Consider the following 21,283-nt stretch of genomic DNA (forward strand, 5'->3'; position numbering starts at 1 on the left):
GCATTGAATACATGTGAGAAATGAGGAGGGAGAGGAAAAGAAGGAGGGAGAAGCCCCTGGCACGGCACCCGACACGTAGTAGGCACTTAGTACGTATGTGTTGCCTGTGTGCACCTGCACGTAACGAGAGCCAGTAGTGGAATATTAGTGACTGGGAACCTGGGTGCGGATGAAAGAAACCTGGCACGTCACGAGAGGGGCTCACAGCCTCATGGCCCTCCAGAGGCCTGGCCTGTTTTGGAGTCTGCACTTGAAGGGAGCAATTCTGGCCGCAGCAAATGATGTGCTCTTATCCCGCAGAAGCAGCAGACCCTCCCTCCGCAACCCCATCTTCTTCCTGAGCCCCCTGCATTACAGAGAGGCTGGAAGCAAATTGACAGAAACCTGGAGGAAAGGAACTCAAGTGATTTAGGAGAATTGAAGGGCTGGCTTATGGGGCCAGATTAAAGAAGCTAAGTATGTATAGCCTGCCTAAGTGACAACTAAATGGGGCATTTGATAAGTCTATAAATACTTGGAAGATGTACATGCCAAGGAGCAAAGGGAATTACTTAGCATGGCACAGTGGACTATTGGCATAATGGGATAGTATTAAGAAAGGGAAAATGAAGGTTGAACATCAATAAAAAGCTTCCTGACAAAGAGAACCGTTCCTGACAGGGGACACAATTAAGTTATGCGCTGCAGGCCAAGGGAGGTCATGGCAGGTGCCATTTCTCAGGGTGCTGGCCACAGAGCCAGCAAAGAGGGAGCCGAGATCCACCCCGACTGAGGCGCAGGGGCCAGGCAGGTGACCTATGCCTGTGGCCTCCCGATCCTGGAACAGGAACAGAGCTGCATCCGTCAGATGGATTGGAAGTCAGACTGCCCAGGCCTCCTAAAGGGTCGGACCATCTGGAGAGGGGCTCCACTGGCGGTTTGTCCTTCTTCGGTGTCACCGCCAGGTTCATTCACCTTGAACGGCACCCCATTGCCCGCAAGATAAGGCCCATGTTTTGTAGCACCCGTCCCTAAGCCCTTCAGGAGATCTGGCCCCTGCCTACCTACTCAGCCTCCTCTGCCTCCACTGCCCCCTCCACACCCTCTCCAGGCCCACAGAACTGCTCGCCGTCCCCCAAATACGTCCCCAAACCTGTGCACCTGCTCGCCCTTCTCCCACCCTGTGTGCCTGTCAGACTTGGCTCATTCTCTCCGACAGCTCCACATGTCACCTGTGAAACCTTCCTCGCCTGGCCCCCACCCGAGGCAGAGCTCATCAGCCACCTCTGGTCTCTTAAAGCCTCCCACACAAGCTTCTGTTTGTGGCACTTGGTATGCTGTGCTGTCATGGCTTATAAACTGTGGATTTCCTTCCCTACTTGACCGTGAGCTCTTCTGAGGGCTGGGACTGTGTGCCTTGTTCATCTGTATGTCCCCAGGGTGTGACACACAGCTTGGCACAAAGTAGGTGGTCAGTAAATGTCTGAATAAATCAGGGAACCGGGTTCTGTTCCTGTCATTCCTTAGGCTTCCTATGTAATTATTAGGGCAAAAGAGCTTCCAAATCTCAGTAACTCTGAATCATCTCCTTGGCCTCCTGGCCAGCACTCTCTGCCATTTAGACGACTATAAATAAAAACCCTCAAATCTGAAAGGCAGCATGCTGTCCTCTGTGGTTTAAACATAAACTCTAGACTAATCTTTAATGGAAAATGCTTCCGAGGGCCCTGTGAATGTGCCACAAAAATACTTTTTCTCCCCACACAAAATCATTTGAACATAATAAGTAAAATAATCCTCCGCTGTTGGTTATGAAGATTTTTAGGTCCATCTGACGATAAAGCCCTTCAGGAAATCAGGGAGAATGTAGTGACAGATGAGAAACAATGAAACATTGAACCTCCTACTGTGAGGATAATATATTTATTATGAAATACAATATTCATTGCACTCTGCTTGGATGACTGCACGAGATGCCCTCGTGCCATTATGCCTGATATCGCTCTGTTTTGAAATACGATATTCATTGGGAAATGTTGTGATGACCGTTCAATAAAATAGCATACTGTTGCCCACTCCCTTCCCTGATTCTCAGTGGCCTCGGTTAGAGGTTACTTTATCGCTGAGTATTTAACGTAGACATGTGCTTGTAGTCTCCGTCATGCCTATATACGTCCGCCGGCTGGGGTTCATCTCACTGCTCCTTATTTCCCGAGTTCACTGTTGGACTGTTGGCTTGGGAGACAGCAGCAACCTCCCCGCCGCCCTTAGCCCTGCAGGGGCCATCTAGCACCCAGCCCCTTCTCTCCACGGGCAGTCCTGCATTTGAGGCCATGCTCTTAAAGCTCTGACTTTAGCTACAGCTTCAGGGGCAGGTTGCGTTTCTTGGAAGGATTTCATTGCCTGGGAAGGAAATGGGGTATGCATGCACGCAAGGCTTCTGACCGCTCCTCTCTGTCTCTGCTACCAGACTTGCTGGGGCCCTCACCGTCTCTGGGCTGGACTTTTGCAGTCGTATCTAAACATGCCCCCTTGCCTCCAGTACCGACGCATCGTTGCCTTGCTCCGGTCTCCCATCAGTCATTGTTCTAGATCCCAGAGCTCAGCATTATTCGGAAATCCTTCGAAGGCTACCCTTTATGCACTGGCCCAAACTCGTTTCTGCATTTAGCATGACAGCACAGGCCTTTTAGAGCCTGGACTCAGCCCAGCCTTCAGCTCCCCGCCCTCAGCTCTGCTCCTTTCTACTCAAAAGAAGGGGCTAACTGTTCCTCAGACATCCTAGGCCCTGTCTGTTTTGTCCTTTCTCCTTTTATTTCCTCTTCCTGATACATCCTTCTTCCCCGGTGATGCTTATATGCATCTTTTAAGGTTCAAGCTAAATTATCACCCATCCTATGAAGATAGGCTGGTCTTTTTAGGCAGAATCATAGCACGTGTGCCCCCTCTCTCTTGAGCTTGTACACATATTTGCTAATTTAGGAACCCCCAGGGGCTAGGAGAGGCCATTAGAGGTTCTAGAACCTGGCTGTGTGGCTGTCATTCATTCGGGAATAAAAATTAGAGGAAAATGGCTTTGGAGGTGAAGGCTGTTCCTCTGCATATAGATTTTCCCAACATTCCCACCCAGAGGAGACATAGATGACGTTTTTCCGAGCGATGCTGAATTTTTACGTCAAATGGGGAAAGTGTTCTGTTTGATGCTGGCAAGAGAAGAGTGAGAAAGAGTTTCCCAAATAGTGCTGAGTGGCAAGCCCTGCAGACTCCCAGTGCCCCAGGTTTTCTGGTTTTATTTGAATGCAGCAAGCTGCTTTATGAGATCTGCAGCCACTTGAAATATGATTTACTACTCGTAAAAAGTTTCAAATGGATAATGAAGATTCAAGAATGAGACTCACAGTGTAGCGTAGTCAATTTTGTTGCTCTTGCTCTCCAGTACATCTCTGCCATTGAAATGAATTATTTATTATAATTTATTTCAACCATGGAAAATAAAACTGTTTTCATTGTGATGTGTGCTGTAATGTTCAGAGTAGACACATTACATGCAGTACTCTCAATTAATTAATCCTGAAGTTTCGTTCCAACTTTATCTTCTTTCGTATAAGCCAGGAGACTGGCAGGTAATTCTTTCCCCAATAAACTATGATTAAAATGAATGTTTTCAGAACGAGGGGTAATGTCGGTAATGGAGAAAATTGAAACAACAGCAAAACTGGGTTGTGTATTTCCTTAGATTTTACGATGGATGGAATGGATGGAAAAGTTTTTTTAATATCCTGGGCGATTTATCACTTGGAGAAAAAGCATCCTTAAGCTTCGTGGAGGAGGGGGCGGAGGAAGAGAGTGCTGGTGGTTTAGATGTGGAAATATTCACCGCTAATATATATAAACAGCTGAGTTAACCAGTCCTGCAATACCTGTATTGGTAAAAAAGATGTTTTTCTTTTCTTTTCTTTTCTTTTTTTTAACTTCGAGAGCAAAGCTAGCATTGTGCAAACGCCAAGTAGGGAGGACTCCCAAATGATTTTCCAAAGGAGAGCGGGTCACCCATAATTGATTGCAATCTTGTTTCTTTAAAAGTAAGAGGCTCACTGCATCTTGCATTTTGTTTGATTTTTTTTTTTTCATTTAAAGTGCTAAATACTTGCTACTATTATGAGGCTGTAAAGACACAGTAAGAATTTATGAAAGCGCTTAATATGTACAGAAATTAGAAGATTTAATGTAACATAGATGGTGGGGCTTAGTTAATCCAGGCAGGAAAATATATGCTTATTTGTCCATTGCTTTCATTTTTCATAACATTCCACTAATATCACATCAGTAGACGGCAGACGAAGAGAACAATTGATTCCTTTTCCCTAAAGATGACTAGTATCTAATTTGAGGAGGATCACATTTCAATATCTGCTGTGCACGTGGCCTCAGGAACAGCACTCGGTAATGACAGCAACTCCCTTACTTCCACAAGCACTGAAAACCTGGAAGCTTTCCTCCTTCGGCAGCGTTCAGATCTCCATCCTGGGCATGGGGCTCTGGAGAAATTACTGTGGAGTTGGGTAGAAGGTTTCTCTGCTTTTTCAGATCCGACTGCACTCTCCCGGCAATCCTGTTTTTGTTTCACTGTTTTTAACTAGGGCCAGCCTTCCCCCTGCTGTCTTACTGGCCTTCTGAAAGGCCATTTACGTATGTACACCAAGAGATTCCTGAGACTCAGGACCAGCTCTTCAGTTTTGGGTCCATTTATCATTGGTCGTTCCTCAAAACTTCACCAGCTCGTTGTATCAAAATCAAGACAATCTAGCTTGACCAGAGGTGCGGAGAATTGTGTATTCTACTCCTCTTCCCATTAAGGCCCCTTACCTCACCGATTAAGACATCTCCTTCTGCAGACATGCCCTCTTGCGCACAGCCCTGACCATCCTTGCTTTGTCTTCCTCCCCTGTCCCCCCACTTAGATCCAGGCACAGGGAAGCCTCATCCAGGGCCTCTCGCCTTTTCTCTGGCTGTCCTTCCTCTGTCAAAGCAAAACCTCCTTCTCAGGCCCTCTTTCTACCACCTTTCGGACAAGACCGATTGCTCTTGTCCCGTTCCCATTTTCCCTTTCCCGGGTCAGCAGGCAACACAGTCGCAGTACGCCTGACACGCACACGACCCCGAAGAGGGAAGAGCTGGGGTCCCCTCGCTGTAGCCGGGCTTCGGGCCCTGCGCTGTCAGGGCTTGTGGCGTCGCTCCAGCTCCAGGCTTTTTTGTCTGTCTGATACAGGCCGGGAGCAAGAGGGAGTGTTTGAGTTTTTTCATCTAGTTCTTAGAACTCTGTGGAATGGTTTTTAGTTACATTATTCAGTAGGCTCTAAGAACGCTAACAGTGAAAAGCATTCACCTTGTAGGGAATGTTGTAACTCAAAGGAAATTAGCATAATTTACTAATGTTTTCAATGATGTTAATTTAAATTACTGTGTACATGGTACTTTTGGTGGGAGGGAAATTGTTATTTTTAGAAAAACATTCAATGAACCATTTTCCAGAGACAGTCTATTAATTATGTCTACTGTTGTTCATCTTGAGAGTCTGAAAATCTGTTAACCACATTTCCAGAAGCGTTAGGTAGGAGGCAGGAAGGTCTGCAAACTCTCCAGGAATTGCTGCCCTGGATTCTCATTGCGGGGATTCCAGCAGCTGCCTGACTCTTCGGCAGGTGGCACGGTGGCTGAACAGAGGGGATGCGTGTGGGCATCAGATCCAGGAGGCCCACTGAAGGTGCCAGAGTGAGCCGTGGCCGGAAGCGAGCCTCGCCGCCCACACCGTCAGGGGCCCAGCAGGCTGTGGCAGGAGCCAGACATGCTGCTGATGGACTCAGCACCGCTGCAGACTGGGAGGCCGCAGGCTGGCGTTGAGGGCGCAGCCATGGCCTCCGGACCCAGGCAGACCCGTGCGCGTATCTGAGTTCTCCCTCACTTCCGGAGAGCTGTAGCCTGATGCCTCGAGCAAGTAACTTCCTGCTCGGGACCTCAGCTCCGTAGTCTACAAAGTGAGGATAAGGCCTGCTTCAAGGTTAGCTGAGGGTTAGACCCAGCACGTGCCGAACAGAGTGCTGAGCACCCAGAAGGCTCTCCATAAGCGGTAACTGTTAGGACCGTGGGCAATGAGAGGACTCACGGGGCACGGCCTTTCCTGGGTGCCCCTGCTGGTCGGTGGAGAAGACGGTGCGTCAGCCTTCAGCCTTGGTAGCCCCCACGAGGGCTCTGGCTGCTGGCTGGAGGGACACCGGCGGCTTAGGAGAGTTCTCAGGCTCTGCACACAAGGGCAAGATCCTTGGAAATGAACAGTGTATTAATTTAGATATTTACCCATTTCAGAGTTTAGCCAGAGATTGAGGCCAGAACTCTCTGTTTTTTATATGATCCCCTTTCAAAATGTTCTTTAGCTCTTTATACTTTCGCTCTTGATAGTTCATCCATCCTTTCTCATTCATTCATTCATTCATGTACCCATTCTTTCATTCAGTCGCTATTTCCCAAGCCTCTGCTGTGTGCCAGAGACCATGCCGGGCCCTGGGGATACAGCGAGCAGGCCCTCGTGGTCTCAGCGCCCAGGAGTTTATAGACTAGTCTCACTACCAGTCATCAGCCGGCACTCACTGGGGCCGTGTGACTCCCACCATCCCGCTCGACCCAGCTTCTAGAGCCACTGAGCCTCCAACTCCCTTAGAGTACATACTCGCCATCTAGCAGCAAAGCCTTCAACACAAGTGCCATCTTTGCTTATTCTACATCAGCCGGAGATAGAACAGGAAGCGCCTGGTGTGAGAGCGTGTGGTCACCACCTTGCCACTGGGAGAGCGTGACCAGCATATCCAGGTTGCGGGGTCCGCTGTGCTTCGGGCTTGTGCCCAAAGCATCTTAGGGCGGAAGCGTAGGAGAGGGGCCGAGGGGAGAAGAGCGATCCAGATGACCCAACAGAACTTGTCTTACCTTTCCAGGTCAGATATTTGTGGTAGCTTTGTGTTTGATTTGGAAGACGACAAGTTTTCAGAACAGCAGAAACACTGTCATTCAGACTCCATGCTAATACATGTGCCAGACAAATAGGGATGGTTTGGGGACTATTTCCTATGGTGGCTTATTTTTTGACTGCAACTCTCAGTGAAGTTAGATAATTGCAAGGAGACTATAGTCTCATTTATCTGAACATAATCAAGACATGAAATGGGGTGCTTCGTTGAGCCCTGAGATTCCATTAGGTCACACCACAGAGGGAAGCCATAGTTGCAGTGAAGGGACACTAGTAATTTTGGGGTGCCTACTGGGTGGCAAACACGGTACAAAATGCTTGGCACAGGTGAAGGAAGTCAGTCCTCACAGCAGCCCTTCAGAGTAGTTGCTATAGTCCCCCGTTTTATAGGTCAGAAAACAAAGGCTCACAGAACTGAAGGGACTTGCCCAGCATCCAGGTTAGGTAAGTGGCAGGCCTGGGTTTGGCCTCCTTTCTGGTTGGCTCCAAAGCCTGTCCCCACACACCGTGTTGGTTTTGTTTCATGGAGGGCCGTTTCCTACAGACTCACGCCAAAGCCTGTGGGAAGAAGGAAGGAGAAAGGAGTAAGTGCTGAGGCAGTGTGGATTATGGTTTTCCTAAGTGGACCAAGCCACACAGCTCCTCTTCCCAAATGGTCCCTTCCCTGGTTGGGCAGAAGAGCTGCTTGGCGTAATACAGTGGATAATGTGTTTCAGCGTAGGCCCTGGAAAATGTAGCCTCAGTTGAGCAGATCGGAAATGGCCATTCCAGCCATCCTGTAACAGTATGGAAGTGAGCAGAAGCTGGGGGAGGGGGGCCCTGCTCACAGCACTCCTTGTACTAAATCCTCTGGTGCTTTGTGATTCCATGCAGGCTGGGGTGCGCCGGTGCAGAGTCGCCAAGGGCCCTCCCCTCTCAGTCTGCACGTGTCCATATCATTGAGCACAGAGAGCCTCCTACCAGAGGTTTTGCATTACCTGGAACAGGATTCTGTACTTCGGCATTTCACCCACTATTCTTCCAAACTGGGAGAGGGGGGGAGCTTCTCCAAAGGAATCTGCCACATCGCTTGTGCTGTTTCCCCCATACTCTCTAGGATTATTAGAAAGAAAAAAAAAAGTTCTGGAAATGAGCTGCCACGTCAATAGCACTTGAGCAGATTTGCTCACTAATCTCCATTTTTCCGGAAGAGTAAAAAAAATTTTTTTAAAAAATCAAACATTTTAGCCAACTTTATTTTTAGAAAAGTATTTTATTCAAACATCGCCTTACTTATTACAGACATAAATACATGCATTCAGACAAATGAATCCACGGGAGAACCGTATAAAGTAATTGGCACATCACTTCAGGATGCTTTGTCAGTTACTGGAGGAGTTTGGTGCCTCTAACTTTAATCTTTTCCATTAAAATATCCATTCTGCCTTCAGATTGTGAAGCCCATAATATTTTAGACTGTCTCCATAGATCTGTTAGTTTTGCTTGTCAGTTTAATTTGTGGCTCTATGACTTTGGGTGGCTTGTCAGATTGTACATGGAAGCATGTAATCTACAAGTGATGTTCAGCATGCCAGGCTTGAGACCTCGCCTCTCCCCAGAGAGACTGGACATACAGTAAGTGTGGAATTGGCCGGTTTCATCTACAAGTAGCCTGTTAGGATGACGATGATGATGTATGGGATGGCAGATGTTTCGGACTACAGAGATGCTCATTACTGCTGTTATCATATACCTTAAGCATTTATGGCACGTTTTCCTCTCTGCAACACTTTTTATATCCACCATCTCATTTGATTCTCAGAGCTTTCTTGGGCTAGATTATTATTTCCATCTTGATAGCTAATGAAACTGACACAGGAACTGGCCTGAGATCGCCAAGCAGATTGGATTGCAGAAGTGCAGGGGACGAGAGTCGACGCCACCAGAGCCCAGTCGGGGGTCACGTGGGTGGTAGCTTGGCCACATAACTGCCATTTCCCCTGTGCTCCTTGGGGCACAGGAGCTCAGGGGCTGTGGAAATGGAAGGACTAGAGATGCCAAGGAAAGGCAAGTGTACCATCAGCTGAACGCAGGGGAGCAAAGCTTGTTTCCCTGCCACTTGCCCAGAGTAGTGCAGAAACCCCAACCCTGGCTTTCCTCCTTTAATGTCACCACAACTGCACGCATTCTACTTGTCCCCAGAGGGATCTTGCTTAAATGCAGATCTGAGCATGTCTCTCCTTTGCCACAAACCCATCACAGGCTGTCCCTTCATCACGATGAAGTCCAGGCTCCCCAGCATGGTCTACCAGCCTGGCCCTGGGGTCTGGCTTCTCTGGCCCCCGTCTCTTCTCTCCTGTCACACTCAGTTCTTTCCCAACCTCCTTTTGCACTGCTTTCTCTGCCCAGAACACATTTATGATGCTGTCCTTAAACTGAACCCTCTCTGTGGAATCTTCCCTACCTTCTCCCCAAAGACCCAGGAGCATCCCTCCCTCCTCTGCTAGCCCACTGCACTTGGCCCAGCCCTATTTCTGACTATCTGTCTGCTCTGTGCCCTGCCCCAAGAAGCTTCTAGCTCCTCCAGGGCACAGGTCACGGTAGATGCCTGTTCTCTGACCTCTCTTAGGTGTCTTACAGACTTTGAATTTAAGAGGATACATTTGTATGTACATGTAAAAGTGAAGCGAGTGAGTGAACTAGTGAATGAAGAACAAATGAGCCTGAGCCAGCAGGAAACAGGACCTTCCAAGGTCGCATGGAATGTGTCCCGTTTCTCCCTCTCTCTGAGAGATGCTCCCCCTCCATAACTTGACCTCTAGTGAAATGAGAGACAGGAAGGAAGGTGAGCTGGGCTTCTATCTGGCCGCTTGCATGGAGGAAAGCATACCAGGGTTGAGAGGCAGAGACTGATCCTCTTAGCTCTGTAACCTCTGATTTCTGCCCACCCAGAAGGTTCTCACTGAAGCCTTTGGTGGTAGAAACTCTTCCTCAGGGCACTGGGAGTCTTGGCCAAGAGTTCCAGCCTGCAGCATTATAGGCTTGCAGAGTCAAAGCTCTTTGTCCAGGAAGAGCCCTCATGGCTGTTGGCACGACGTAGGGGTAGAAGGTGAGCACATGACAGGCCTGGGATTGGGGGGACCTCTGAGCCAAGGTCTTATTTGACTCTGTCTTCTAGATGATGTCTGTCCTCATGAACACCATTGTCTTTGAAGACTGTCGGAACCAGTGGTCAGTATCCAGGCCTCTCCTGGGGCTCATCCTGCTCAACGAGAAGGTGAGTGTGATCGCAGTAAGGTCCACAGGAGGTGGTCCCTGGGAGGAGGGAGAAGCTGTACGCCAGGCCGAGCTGCGACAAGAAGAACAGAAGGAACAACGGAGCTTGAGCTGGAACCTTGAACACTCTGGGGCAAGGCCATATTCCCCCAGAAGGCCCTTCCCCAAAGGCCTCAGATCTCCCTCAGGTAAGTGAAGACCTCAAGACCAGCTCTTCTGGAACCCGGAGCCCCCACACGTCGGGCAGGTGGTTTGCTCAGTAATGCTTCAAGCTCACCCTCATTCCCCTACCCCGTTTCCTGTGGAATTCCGAGCTACAGCTCTTTGCTCCTCTTGTATTTTGGGATCCTCACTGCCCTATGTGGTCGTCGTCCTTTCAGGGACTCGCTGCGGAGCCAGCACCCTCCATCTGAGAGCCCAAGGCTCCAGCTCGTAAGTGCACTCACCACCCGGGGCGGCCTCCCAGGCCCTCCAGCTTCCTCCTGGACGCACCCCTCGTCCCCCTGGCAGTCGGCAGGAACAGTGCATTACTGCTCGGGAGAATGAATTGTCTATACAGTAAGATGGTACTGGGGAGAAAGACAGTGAGATCAGAGGCAGCCGCATACATTAAAATTCAAACTGAAATCCCAGCCTTGGAAGGAAACTAATAGAAGAAGAAAATGTATCAAAAAGAGAAGCGCTGCCTCATCATTCACCTGTGCTGAAGTATCCAATTTTAGCCACATTCATAGCACTGTCATTCATCTTCCCTCGGTGTTATTGTGATTTAAATCCAAGCTCTATAAAAGAGAGCAGTTCTTTTAAAATGATTGAGAGGGAATAAGGGCAAATTCAGTGTTTAGAAAAAGCTTATGACATCACAATATTATACTTTACTGATGGAGGCAATATTTCATGGTTGGGGATGAAAAACTAATAATTTTCTCTTTGGTGTGAGTCACTGCATCATTATAAAAGGGAAAAATAAGTAGTTTTGTGCATGCCCAATCTTGTTCAGGAAGACATTGTGGTTTAAGTGTAATACCTCTGATATATAGTATTTAAGTATTAGTCTGACTACATATTAATTATGTGTGTTTTTGATGTGGGCTGTTTTAATGTATGATGGAAATTAAATACCATGCTGTTTGGGCTTGGAAGGATAAACACATGACTGGCAAAATGTTGTCTTTGTGCTGAAATTAAGCTGTTTCCAGTGATGAGGAGCTGTGGGTCGTGTGAGAGCTTGTGTGTGGGTAGAAGCCTGCAGACCCCAGCAGAGGAGAGGGGCTGTGCAGCTCTTTGGGACCAGGCATGACAGGTGTATTTCTTAGTGCAGGAAGGCCCTCCCAGAACGAAGCAAGTCCCCTTAGGACCCCGCCTCAGCGGCAGGGCAGACCCAGCCTGAGCCAGCGGACAGGGACTCGGGACAAAGTCCGGGGTTGTGTGAGGACTCAGTCACTAAAGCCATGGATGATGCTGCAGCCTGAGAGGGGACCCTGAGCCTTTCCTCCAGTCACCCCGAGTTCTCCCTGTTAAGTTCTTCCCCTCTGCCTCAGAAGGGAAGAGGCCCTTCCTCTTTCAGCCTTTCTGTGATGAGTGGAGGTGAGAGTCAGGAAGACCTTCACACACTTGGTCCCCCACAGAGGACCTAAATTGTTCAGTGATGGTAGAACAATTATCACAAGCGATCTTTATGAGAAGGGATAATACAGTTCATACCTCGGAATGTATCTATTGCCTTGGCTTAAAGTTCAAAGTGGTCCTGGACCGAAGCTCCTTTGAGAGTGAGGAGCACTGAGCGGATGGAGCAGATCGAGACCCTCCCCCACAGCTCTCTCGGGGCCCAGGTTTGGCGTCAGGGCCCTGAGGCTGTTCTGTCTCCCCACAGTATTTTAGTGAACTGAGGGCAAGCCTGATAAACAGCCAGCCTGTCCCCAAGCAGGAGGTCCTTGCCCAGTGCTTCAGGAACCTGATGGAAGGAGTGGAGCAGAACCTGTCCATCAAGAACAGAGACAGGTAAGCACTGCCCAGTAAGCTCAACATCTCTGGCTTATGGAAAATAACTGGATCGTGCTTAACACAGTTCACATATTGATGTGACTTAGACTCAATTTCTTTCCATCCAATAAATATTACTAGGTACTCGCTTTAAAAAAAAAAAAATTATTTATTTATTTATTTGACACAGACAGAGAGAGAGAGCACAAGTGGGGGTGGGGGAGGAGAGGGAGAAGCAGGGAGCCTGATGCAGGACTCAATCCCAGAGCCCTGGGATCATGACCTGAGCTGAGGGCAGACGCTTAACCGACTGAGCCACCCAGGCGCCCCATTTGCTTTTTTTTAAGCACCACGCTAGGCACTACATAGGGATGCAGAGATGAATAAAATGCAGCCTGTACCCTTATGTACTCTATAACCCAACAGAAGATATGAAAAATAACTCACTGAAAAGGTCAAAAGAAGGAAAGCTCAGATCTGCTATGAAGGACGAGGGAAGGCTTCCCGGCATTTGAACAAGCACAGGCTTTGAGGTTAGCCGGACTCCAGTTTAAATTTTATCCCTGCCTTCTACAGGCTGTGTGGCAGTGAGTAAGGCAGTCAACTGCTCTGATCCTCAGTTTTCTCACCAACAAAATTGGTTGTGATATTGAAATGACAGAATGTTGTAAAGCATGGTCCCTAGGACAAAGGAGCCATAGTAATAAACATTAGTCCCTTCCTCTGCCCAACCTTTAAGAGTGGCTGGTTTTACAAAAGTTGCCAATGAGATCTAAATGAAAGGAACCCAGACTTATCAGGTATGCTTTCATCCATTCATTTATTTAGAGCAGAAAATTTTATTGAGCATCTACTATGTGCCAGGCATTGAGGATACCAGTGGTGAACTAATTGGTCAAGGTTTTTGCCTCACAGAGCTTCTAATGGAGGAAACAGACCATAATGAACAACGTAGAAAGAAATTGTTTTTCGGGGAGGGGGGGGTGGAAGGGACTGCCTGCACAATCCTTTTATAAAAGTGGTAACATTCAGATGCTTCACCATTTGAAATGCGAGTCATCAATCATCCCAAAACCACAGCAGCGTGTGGTGGAGTCACCAGTCTGGGCTCTGGCAATAGAAGGCCAAGTTGGGTAGGCTCTGCAAACACACGCTTGTCTGCTCATCCCGTGCCACGATCCTCTGGCAGGAGGAAGAGACTGAATGAATGGGGACACCGCAGGTGCCTGTTGTGGGGGAGATTGCATCACTTGAGGCTTGGGAATTTGAGTACCCCCTCCTGAGCTGCTCTGTGAAATGATGCCAGACAGTCCTCCCGTTTAAGAGAGTACAAATGCTTTCCGTGTGCCGTGCACTAGGTTGAGTACTTACGGGCATTGTCTAAATTGATTCAGTAAATTCTCACTCCCCACAATCCCGTGAAGTAGCTACTCCAGTTGAGCACCAAGACAAGAGGTTAAGTGTTCATCCACAATCACCCCGCTAAGAAGTGGTGGAGTCAGGATTCGAACCCAGGTAATCTAGCCTGGTTTTCTCATCTGCAAAATGAGGATACGAATACCTGCCTTTGGGAAGACTTGTGATGCTTAGGTGAATTTATATGTAAACTCAACCCAGTGCCTGGCACATAAACTTTGAATCATTTCTTTATATTCCTTACCATCTGTGTGTAATTTGACTCTTAAGAACAGTTTTTAAATAGTACACCCACCAAATGTACCCCTCACAGTGGTCCAGGTATATCTGGTGGTAAGCCTTGTTTTCCGGGAGGGGAAGGAGGGAGGGGGTGTTGGTGGCAGAACAGTCGTGGGGCAGTGGAGGTGGGAGGCGGGAGGGAGGCGGGAGCTGGGCCAGGATCTGGGGCTCTCTCCAAGGTCCTGAGCTCCGCAGTGGCTTTATCATCCAGAGGCTCACACCACCTCGGCCTTGCCACTGCCCCCCGCCTTTCTTCCTTTCTCCCCAGGTTCACCCAGAACCTGTCCGTCTTCAGAAGAGACGTGGCAGAGGCGCTGCGCAGTGACGGCAGCACCGAGCCGTGCAGTCTGGACATGATGAGCTGACCGCCTCCCCCGACCACGTGCCGAGCAGCCTTTACCGAGAGACTCTTGTGCGTCTGGGTACCAGGACAGTGATGTTGGCAAGCCCAGGAGAATCTATTTTTCAAAACGAACAACAACAAAATCTCTACCTTTTTATAAGTCTGGCCTAATTATAAGAATTTATAATAGTGCACAAACAATGTAAATTCAGTCTTGGCTCTGAGAAAGCAAAAGATGGGTTTTCAGTCTTTCTATAAAATACCATTATCTTTGTTCTTACAATGCTCCAAAAGGGTGTAGAAACAATATTTAACCAAAGAACTTAATAAACCAGGTTTGAACCTAAGCCTGTACTAGTTGATGGTCCTCTGTAATCAAGGTGGTGAATGTCTTGGAGCTACAGCCTTCAACGTGGATCCTGAGTTGAGACAAATACCATTTGAACTCGTTAAGTTAGTAGTTTGTTACGAGTCTGGAAGAGGCAGCGTTGGGGTCTCTGAGCTGTGGGCCTTTAGAACGAGCCTGGGAGCACTCCAGAGCATCCCACAGGACTGCGCACAGCCCTCCTGGCCTCAGCAGCATCTGATAAAGTTGAGAGACAGTAACACAATTAAATGACTTACAAACAACGTTTGCTTTTCACTGGCATAGACCTGAAGTGGTTCAGTCTAGAAGGATTAAGCCGTGCAGTTACCGGCTGCAGAGCTATTCCCTCCGAAGGCGTCGGGCAGCCCCTGCAAGAGGCGCTGGGCGGGGCGGCACCCAGTCCTTCCGCCTCTATCTACCAAGGTGCCTAGTTATCATATATATTCGAAGCGGCCCCGCCTCCTGGGACCACACAAAACAGTGCTAGGTGCTAAAGTGCAGATTTTCAGAGGACGAAGAAGAGCTGGTTTCCATCCCTTCACAAAAACTCTTACTACCGTGGGGGTTGTAACTTAACCCAAACCCCAGGACGTGAATGAAGGAGGCCTTTCCAGTTTGTGGTAGACCGTAACTAGGCTATTAATTTGAGACTGCCCCTGTCATACAGCCTTTGTATCTCACTGCTCTGTCCTCATGGTTCAGGCTTGTAGTAAATATCGTGCCCTTTATTGCTAATAAGACATGAAACGTTGGCCTGACTGGTGAAGAAGAAGTAAATCCACAGGCTCCTGTTATAATTGCGTTTCCCAGACTAGTGTTTCTTGAAACCTTTCTTGATAGTTGAGTTTAGCAACAGGCTTGTCACATCAAAAGCAAAGTCACCCAAGCTTATCTCAAAATGTTTCTCTTCTGTACGTGAGGCCAGGAAATCAGGGAAATGTGTGTTACAGAGAAGGTTGCTTCTGGTATTCCGTGGATAAGCAAGCCTTGGCCTTACGCTCTACTTCATTAGCAATGGGAAATGTGATTTTCCTTGAGAAGGCAAACTTTAAACTTTATAAAACATAACTATTGGAAGAAGTCTGACTTGAGAATTTCTGTTTCTCATCCCACAAAAATGCTTTAAATGGCCTACCCCATTCTGACAGTCCTTTACAAAAGCATCACCCCGTCTGCGTTGAAATGCTCACAAGAAAATAACAGTGTGCCCTTGCTTTTCTTTGCCACACTGCTGAAGGTCACCTGGTGGTTTCACCCCAGCCAGGGAAGGCTCCATCAACCTTGGCCTTGGAGAGCTGCTCCCACAAGAGGACTTGTCAGGCCTGCCCCCACCGCCGACTGCAGCCTGCTCGTTGTCGTGGGGGGTGGGGGGGGGCTCCAGAGCGCACTCGAGGCCGCACGCCAGCCAAGAGCAAACACAGCACACACTTAACAGAACACCTGCCATGCCCCTTACATGTGTTCTCTCCCTCGGTCCTCACAAGAGCCCTGCGAAGGGAGACAGCATTACTCCCACTCTAGATGAGGACACGAAGGCCCAAAGGTGGCACATAGCTTGCCCAGGCCACACAGGTGAGATCCGAACCCATGTCTCTCTCACCTCAAAGCAATTCCTGGTTTCTTCCAAGAAGACCTGTATTTCAGAACGGTGAGTTGAAACCAGTTAATATTTACATCCACTTCTATTTGTTTTTCTGAACTCTGTGGCTACATAACAAATTACCCCAAAATGTGGTGGCTTAGAACAACATTGATTCTCTCACAGTTTCTGAGGGTCAGAAATCTGTAGCTGGGTCATCTGCTTAAGGGTCTCTCACAGACTGCCATCAGTATTGTTGGCCAGGGCTCAGCTGGGGAAGGACTTGCTTCCACGCTCACTTGCAGTTAGGAGTCAGTTCCTCACGGACTGGCGGTCTGAGAGCCTCAGTGCCTTGCCCAATGGGCCTCTCCATAGGGCAGCACATAACATGGCATCTTGCTTTGTCACAGCGAGCAAAAGAGAGAAGAGACAGTGCTGCAGTCTGGAAGTCCAGCCTCTGAGCTAATCTCAAAGGGAGCATCCCATCGCTTCTGCTGTATTCTGTGAGAAGTAACTCACCGGGACCAGCCCATACCCGAGGGGAGGGGTTACACAAGGGCATGAATACCCGGAGGCAGGGTTCTGCGGAAACCATTTTCAAAGATGCCTGCCACAGCTCTCTACCCAGTCTTTGCTGGAGAGGTTGAGTTTGGCTACCCGTTTCTCCCTAGACACCTGGAAAGGAATCCTGATTTTCTTTGGAGGGCTAAGTTCCATTCTGTGCCCTAAGGATGAAAAGGGGGTAGGGAAGCTGGGATGTTTCAACAGCACATTATACTGCACGTTCCACCCCCAACAGAAGCTGTGTGGGAACCGCGCCCCCACCCACAACCTGTCCCAGGAAGGGATAGTGGGGACTCCTGGGCAAAAAGTTCTCCGGAGAGACACCCAAACTGTGGAATCTACGCAAAAGAACCAGGTGGATCTGTTATGTGCTCGAATGCGATCACAAGTGTATGTAACACATTCAGCAACAGGAAGAAATAAACAGCGCGGGCAGCTCTGTGGGGCCAGAGTGAGGGTGAGGCAGGAGGTGCGAGCCAGGCTGGGGCACCTCGTTCTCCAGAGGAGTCTGCTGTGCAAATGTGCCGGGGGGGGGGTGGCCTCTAAATCTAGCCAACTGCCCCAGCTGATACTCGAGCAAGAAACAGTGTGAAGGTGTTTTGACTTTGCTCAATGTTTGCATTCCACACTGACTTAAGAACCTGACCCTGAGAAAGCTGTATCCTGCTTGTGTTCTAGATGTTTCCATTTTTCTGGGCTTTCCATTCAGGCTTCTCTTGGGGGGGGGGTAGAGATGAGGGAGCGTGATGTCCCTGCACCATGTGATGATTCCCAACTGCCCAGAAAAGCCCTCTCAGCCCCTAGACTCCCCAGACTCACTTCCACTGGCCCTGCCAACCTGGAAGTGCTGTTGGGTTATGGTACTGGAGGTCTCTTTCAGCATGCAAAACAGGCCTGGCGTATAGCCACCAATTGAGACCCTTGACAATTAGTTACCCACCAACAGAGAGTTGAGCATGAGAACAAATAGGATAGTCTGGTTGAGAGAAATTGGCGAAAGTGAAAAATCTGGCATAGGGGAACCCTATCTAGATGGAGGCTAGTCCAGCGGTTGGGGGGCGGTAGCATCTGGGAAAACTCAGCTCCATACAATGAGGAGGGAAAGAGCACCTGAAGAGGAGAGCAAGGTGAGTAGAAAGGGAGAAAGTAACAGCTTCAAGGCAGAAGTTAAATAATAACAGTCACTATATCATTTATCGAGCACCCCCTGAGCACTGCAAGATTGCCATCTCATTTAAATCTAATGTTTCCCAATAAGAATGTCAAGTAAGCAGTAGTATCCCCATTTTAGAGATGAGAACACTGAGGCTGAAAGATTAACCCAAGACCACAAAGCTAAAAAGTGGACAAGCCGGGATTCAAAGTCAGGTCAGCCGGACTCCAGAACTCATGCTTCTTTTCCTCTCTCACCCCTGAAGCTGGGTACTTCACCACGGGGCTCCAGGGACAGTGGGTGGGGAGGTGGACCCGGAACCCTCCATGACCCCCAACTGAAGCTGGACACTCTCAGAGAAAGGCCAGTCCAACACCTGGGCTCCTTGAGTGCTGTGTCGATGGCTTCTGCCACCGATTCATCCTCCTCCCTGAAATTTATAAAATCATTCTTGAGACCTTTTAATGTTTTATTGAGGTGCAAGTTTATGATGACAGCAAACCTTTCAAACTACAGCAAGAGTAACCTGCCTCCTTGGCATATTAAAAAATAATGGTGGTGTCGGTTTTTACGTCCCATAGTTTGGATTGCTGATAAGAGCGCTTCCTTGACAAGATTCTTTTTGAGGTTTACAGAAAGCGTAATAAAATATGTAAGTTACATTTCCACAAACAAAAGCTATAACATAAGTTATTTATAAGCGTGAGATACAAACAGTATCACGATAAATAAACCATAAAGGGTACCTGCAACATCCATCTTAATGTAATTTGCCCAACCAAAGTGTTGAAACGAAGTCAAATTTACTCGAGAAATCTGTCAGGAAGAGAGGAAAGTTGTAGAAGATGAAATGGAGAAAATGGCTGCTGGGCGGTGGAGGGAAAGAGCAGGGCATGAGGTCAGGGGTGGGGGTACCTCAGAAGGCCCCCGCACAGGGCTGCCCTCGGTGCCCGTCCTCGCCCCCCTGCGCCTGAGGGCACTGGCCAGTCCCTGCCCCCCTGCACATGCGGCCGTCTGCACACGGTCCCTGCTCACACGCCCCTCCGCAGCCTCCAGCAGCCCCTCTCCCTTCCTGTCTCGCACGCACCCTCTGTCCTACCCCCAGCCCCACGGCCAGCGTCTTCATGTGGCTGCCGGCCCGCCCTGCCAGGCTGGGCCCTCCTCCAGGCCAGGGCCCCGGTTGGACTCAGCACAAAGATCCTGGGAGTCATTCATTGCTCCACCATAGATAAAGCCGTGAATGAGACAAAGTCTCTGCCTTCAGAGAGCCACTGAGCAGGATAAATAAGAGGGGTCCCGCAGGTGATGGAGGCAATGATGAAAATAAACAGGGATGGAGAGTGACAGGGGAGGGGGGCTGCTTTGGAGGGTGCTGGACTGTGCACAGACCTGGACGAACTCGGATCCCTTTTCCTCTCCACTCATCTGACCTTGCTGTGTGCTCTTCAGTTAAGCACCACAAACTCTCATGATGATCCTCCAACGGCCCCAGCCCCAAGACATGGAATCAAATGCCGCCAACACTGTTCTGTCCTGAAGGAACTCTCAGGCCAGTGGGGGTTGTGGGGGGGGGGGACAGAAGTGAGCCCCTCCATGGCCAGCCCTCACCCCTGCTCCTGAGCTCCTTCCCCCAGCTCCTCCACGGATTTCCCCTCCCCACTCAGTCCTGTGCCTTGGAGCCTTACTACCTGCTCCCAGAGTAGAAATGGGAGTATGGGGTAAAGGGAAAAGCATGGGCTCTGGAGTCCAGACAGTCCTGGGTTCAAATCCCAGCTCCAGCCTTCCCAGCTGCATGCCCCTGGACTTCACTTCCCTAAGCCGACTGTCCTTCGAGTCTCACGACCTGTGCTGGGGAGGCACAAAGAGCACATGGTACCAGGTGGCCTCTGCCTTCCTCCAGCTGGCAGAATCTTGGGCCCTTGAAGGCCTCCTCTGGAAGGTTCTTCCCCTAGTATCCCCATCGTGGGAAGGCAGCAATGAAGAGCTTAAACTGCCTTACTCCCACTATCAGATGGGGAAACTGAAGCCCAAAGTTGGGACTTGGGCCAGAAACGTGCGTAAGTGCTCAGCACATAGGTGTTGAATAAGTGGATGAATGAGTGAAGACATCCGGGCAGGTGTCTTGGGAGCCTTCCCTCCTGAGAACTGCCAGCCCCTGGAGACTTCTTACTAGGGTGTGCGGACCAAGAATGGAAGGTGGACAGGTAAGCAGCCTGCGTCACGGTACATGTGCCAAATTATGTGTTTGTTTCTTTGTCTATGGAGGTGGTCCTCCATCCTTTCATCAGTCTTTCAAATAGGATTACGGACCCAGACATGTGTAAGAGCCCCGATTCAATCTCTACCCCATTTCATGGGTAGGGAAATGGAGTCCAACTCGCAGAAGAGGTCGGTGGCAGAGCGGGACTGGACTAAGCCGGCCTCCTGCCCACGGGCAGTTGGGCATTCCAACATCCTGTCTCCCATCCCTGAAGCCACCCCTCCCTCGTCTATGTCTCCCAGCAAGGCCCCCAGCAGTCCTTCCCTTCCTCCCAGCTTCTCCATGGGGAAAAATGCACGATGCGCCGCATCCTGGAAATCTTTCTGGCCCCCACGACCGCGGGATCTTAGAATTTTCATTTTCTGATCTCCCTTCTGGTGCGTGTGCGTGTGTGTCTGTCACTGTTCAGTTGATAGCAGGCAGGAAGGGACAGCAAAAAATTACAATCTCAGGAACATCAAATGCGCATCAGAATGCATTTGGGCAAAAAGGGCTTAGAGGTAAATGTATGACCTTAAATATATTTATAAAAAAAACAAGAAATATTGATAAATATTAACTAAATTTTCACCTCAACAAACCAAGAGGAAAATAATTAATAAAAATAAAACATTCCTCAAAGAGATGGCATAAAAAAGAAGGAACTAAAAGTCTTCTAAGACCCTATTATAAAATAGACAAACCTTGGGGCGCCTGGGTGGCTCAGATGGTTAAGCATCTGCCTTCGGCTCAGGTCATGATCCCAGGGTCCTGGGATCGAGCCCCACATCGGGCTCCTGGCTCAGCCGGGAGTCTGCTTCCCCCTCTCCCTTTGCCTCTCCCACTGCTCATGCTCTCTCTCTCTGTATCTCTGTGTCTCAAATGAATAAATAAAATCTTTAAAAAAAAAAAAAAAAGACTCACTTTAAAAAAAAAAAATAGACAAACCTTTGGTAAATATGATAAGAGAAGGCACAGCTGAGTAACACTGAGAATAAAGAGTAGAGGACATTAGCTCAGATTCGCAGGAGAGTTTGGAACTATGAGAGCATCTTCCCACAACATTGTAACAATGAATTTGAAAACTTGGATGAAACGGACACTCTTC

General features: G+C 48.9%; 1 protein-coding gene across 2 annotated transcripts in view; it reads left to right on the forward strand.

Annotated features, from left to right (window-relative positions):
• Window positions 1-14,620, forward strand: part of RANBP17 (RAN binding protein 17) — a 323,820-nt gene extending 309,200 nt beyond the window's left edge. For both annotated transcript variants that reach the window (XM_035014133.1, XM_035014141.1), the window contains 3 exons: window positions 10,155-10,253; window positions 12,126-12,253; window positions 14,199-14,620. In XM_035014133.1, coding sequence (XP_034870024.1) covers window positions 10,155-10,253; window positions 12,126-12,253; window positions 14,199-14,295 — 324 coding nt within the window. In that variant the 3' untranslated portion in view covers window positions 14,296-14,620. The remainder of the gene's footprint in view (window positions 1-10,154; window positions 10,254-12,125; window positions 12,254-14,198) is intronic.
• Window positions 14,621-21,283: the final 6,663 nt, after the last annotated feature.

Source organism: Mirounga leonina, unplaced genomic scaffold (assembly GCF_011800145.1).
Source record: "Mirounga leonina isolate KUSES-001 unplaced genomic scaffold, KU_Mleo_1.0 Mir_104, whole genome shotgun sequence".
NCBI lineage: Eukaryota > Metazoa > Chordata > Mammalia > Carnivora > Phocidae > Mirounga > Mirounga leonina.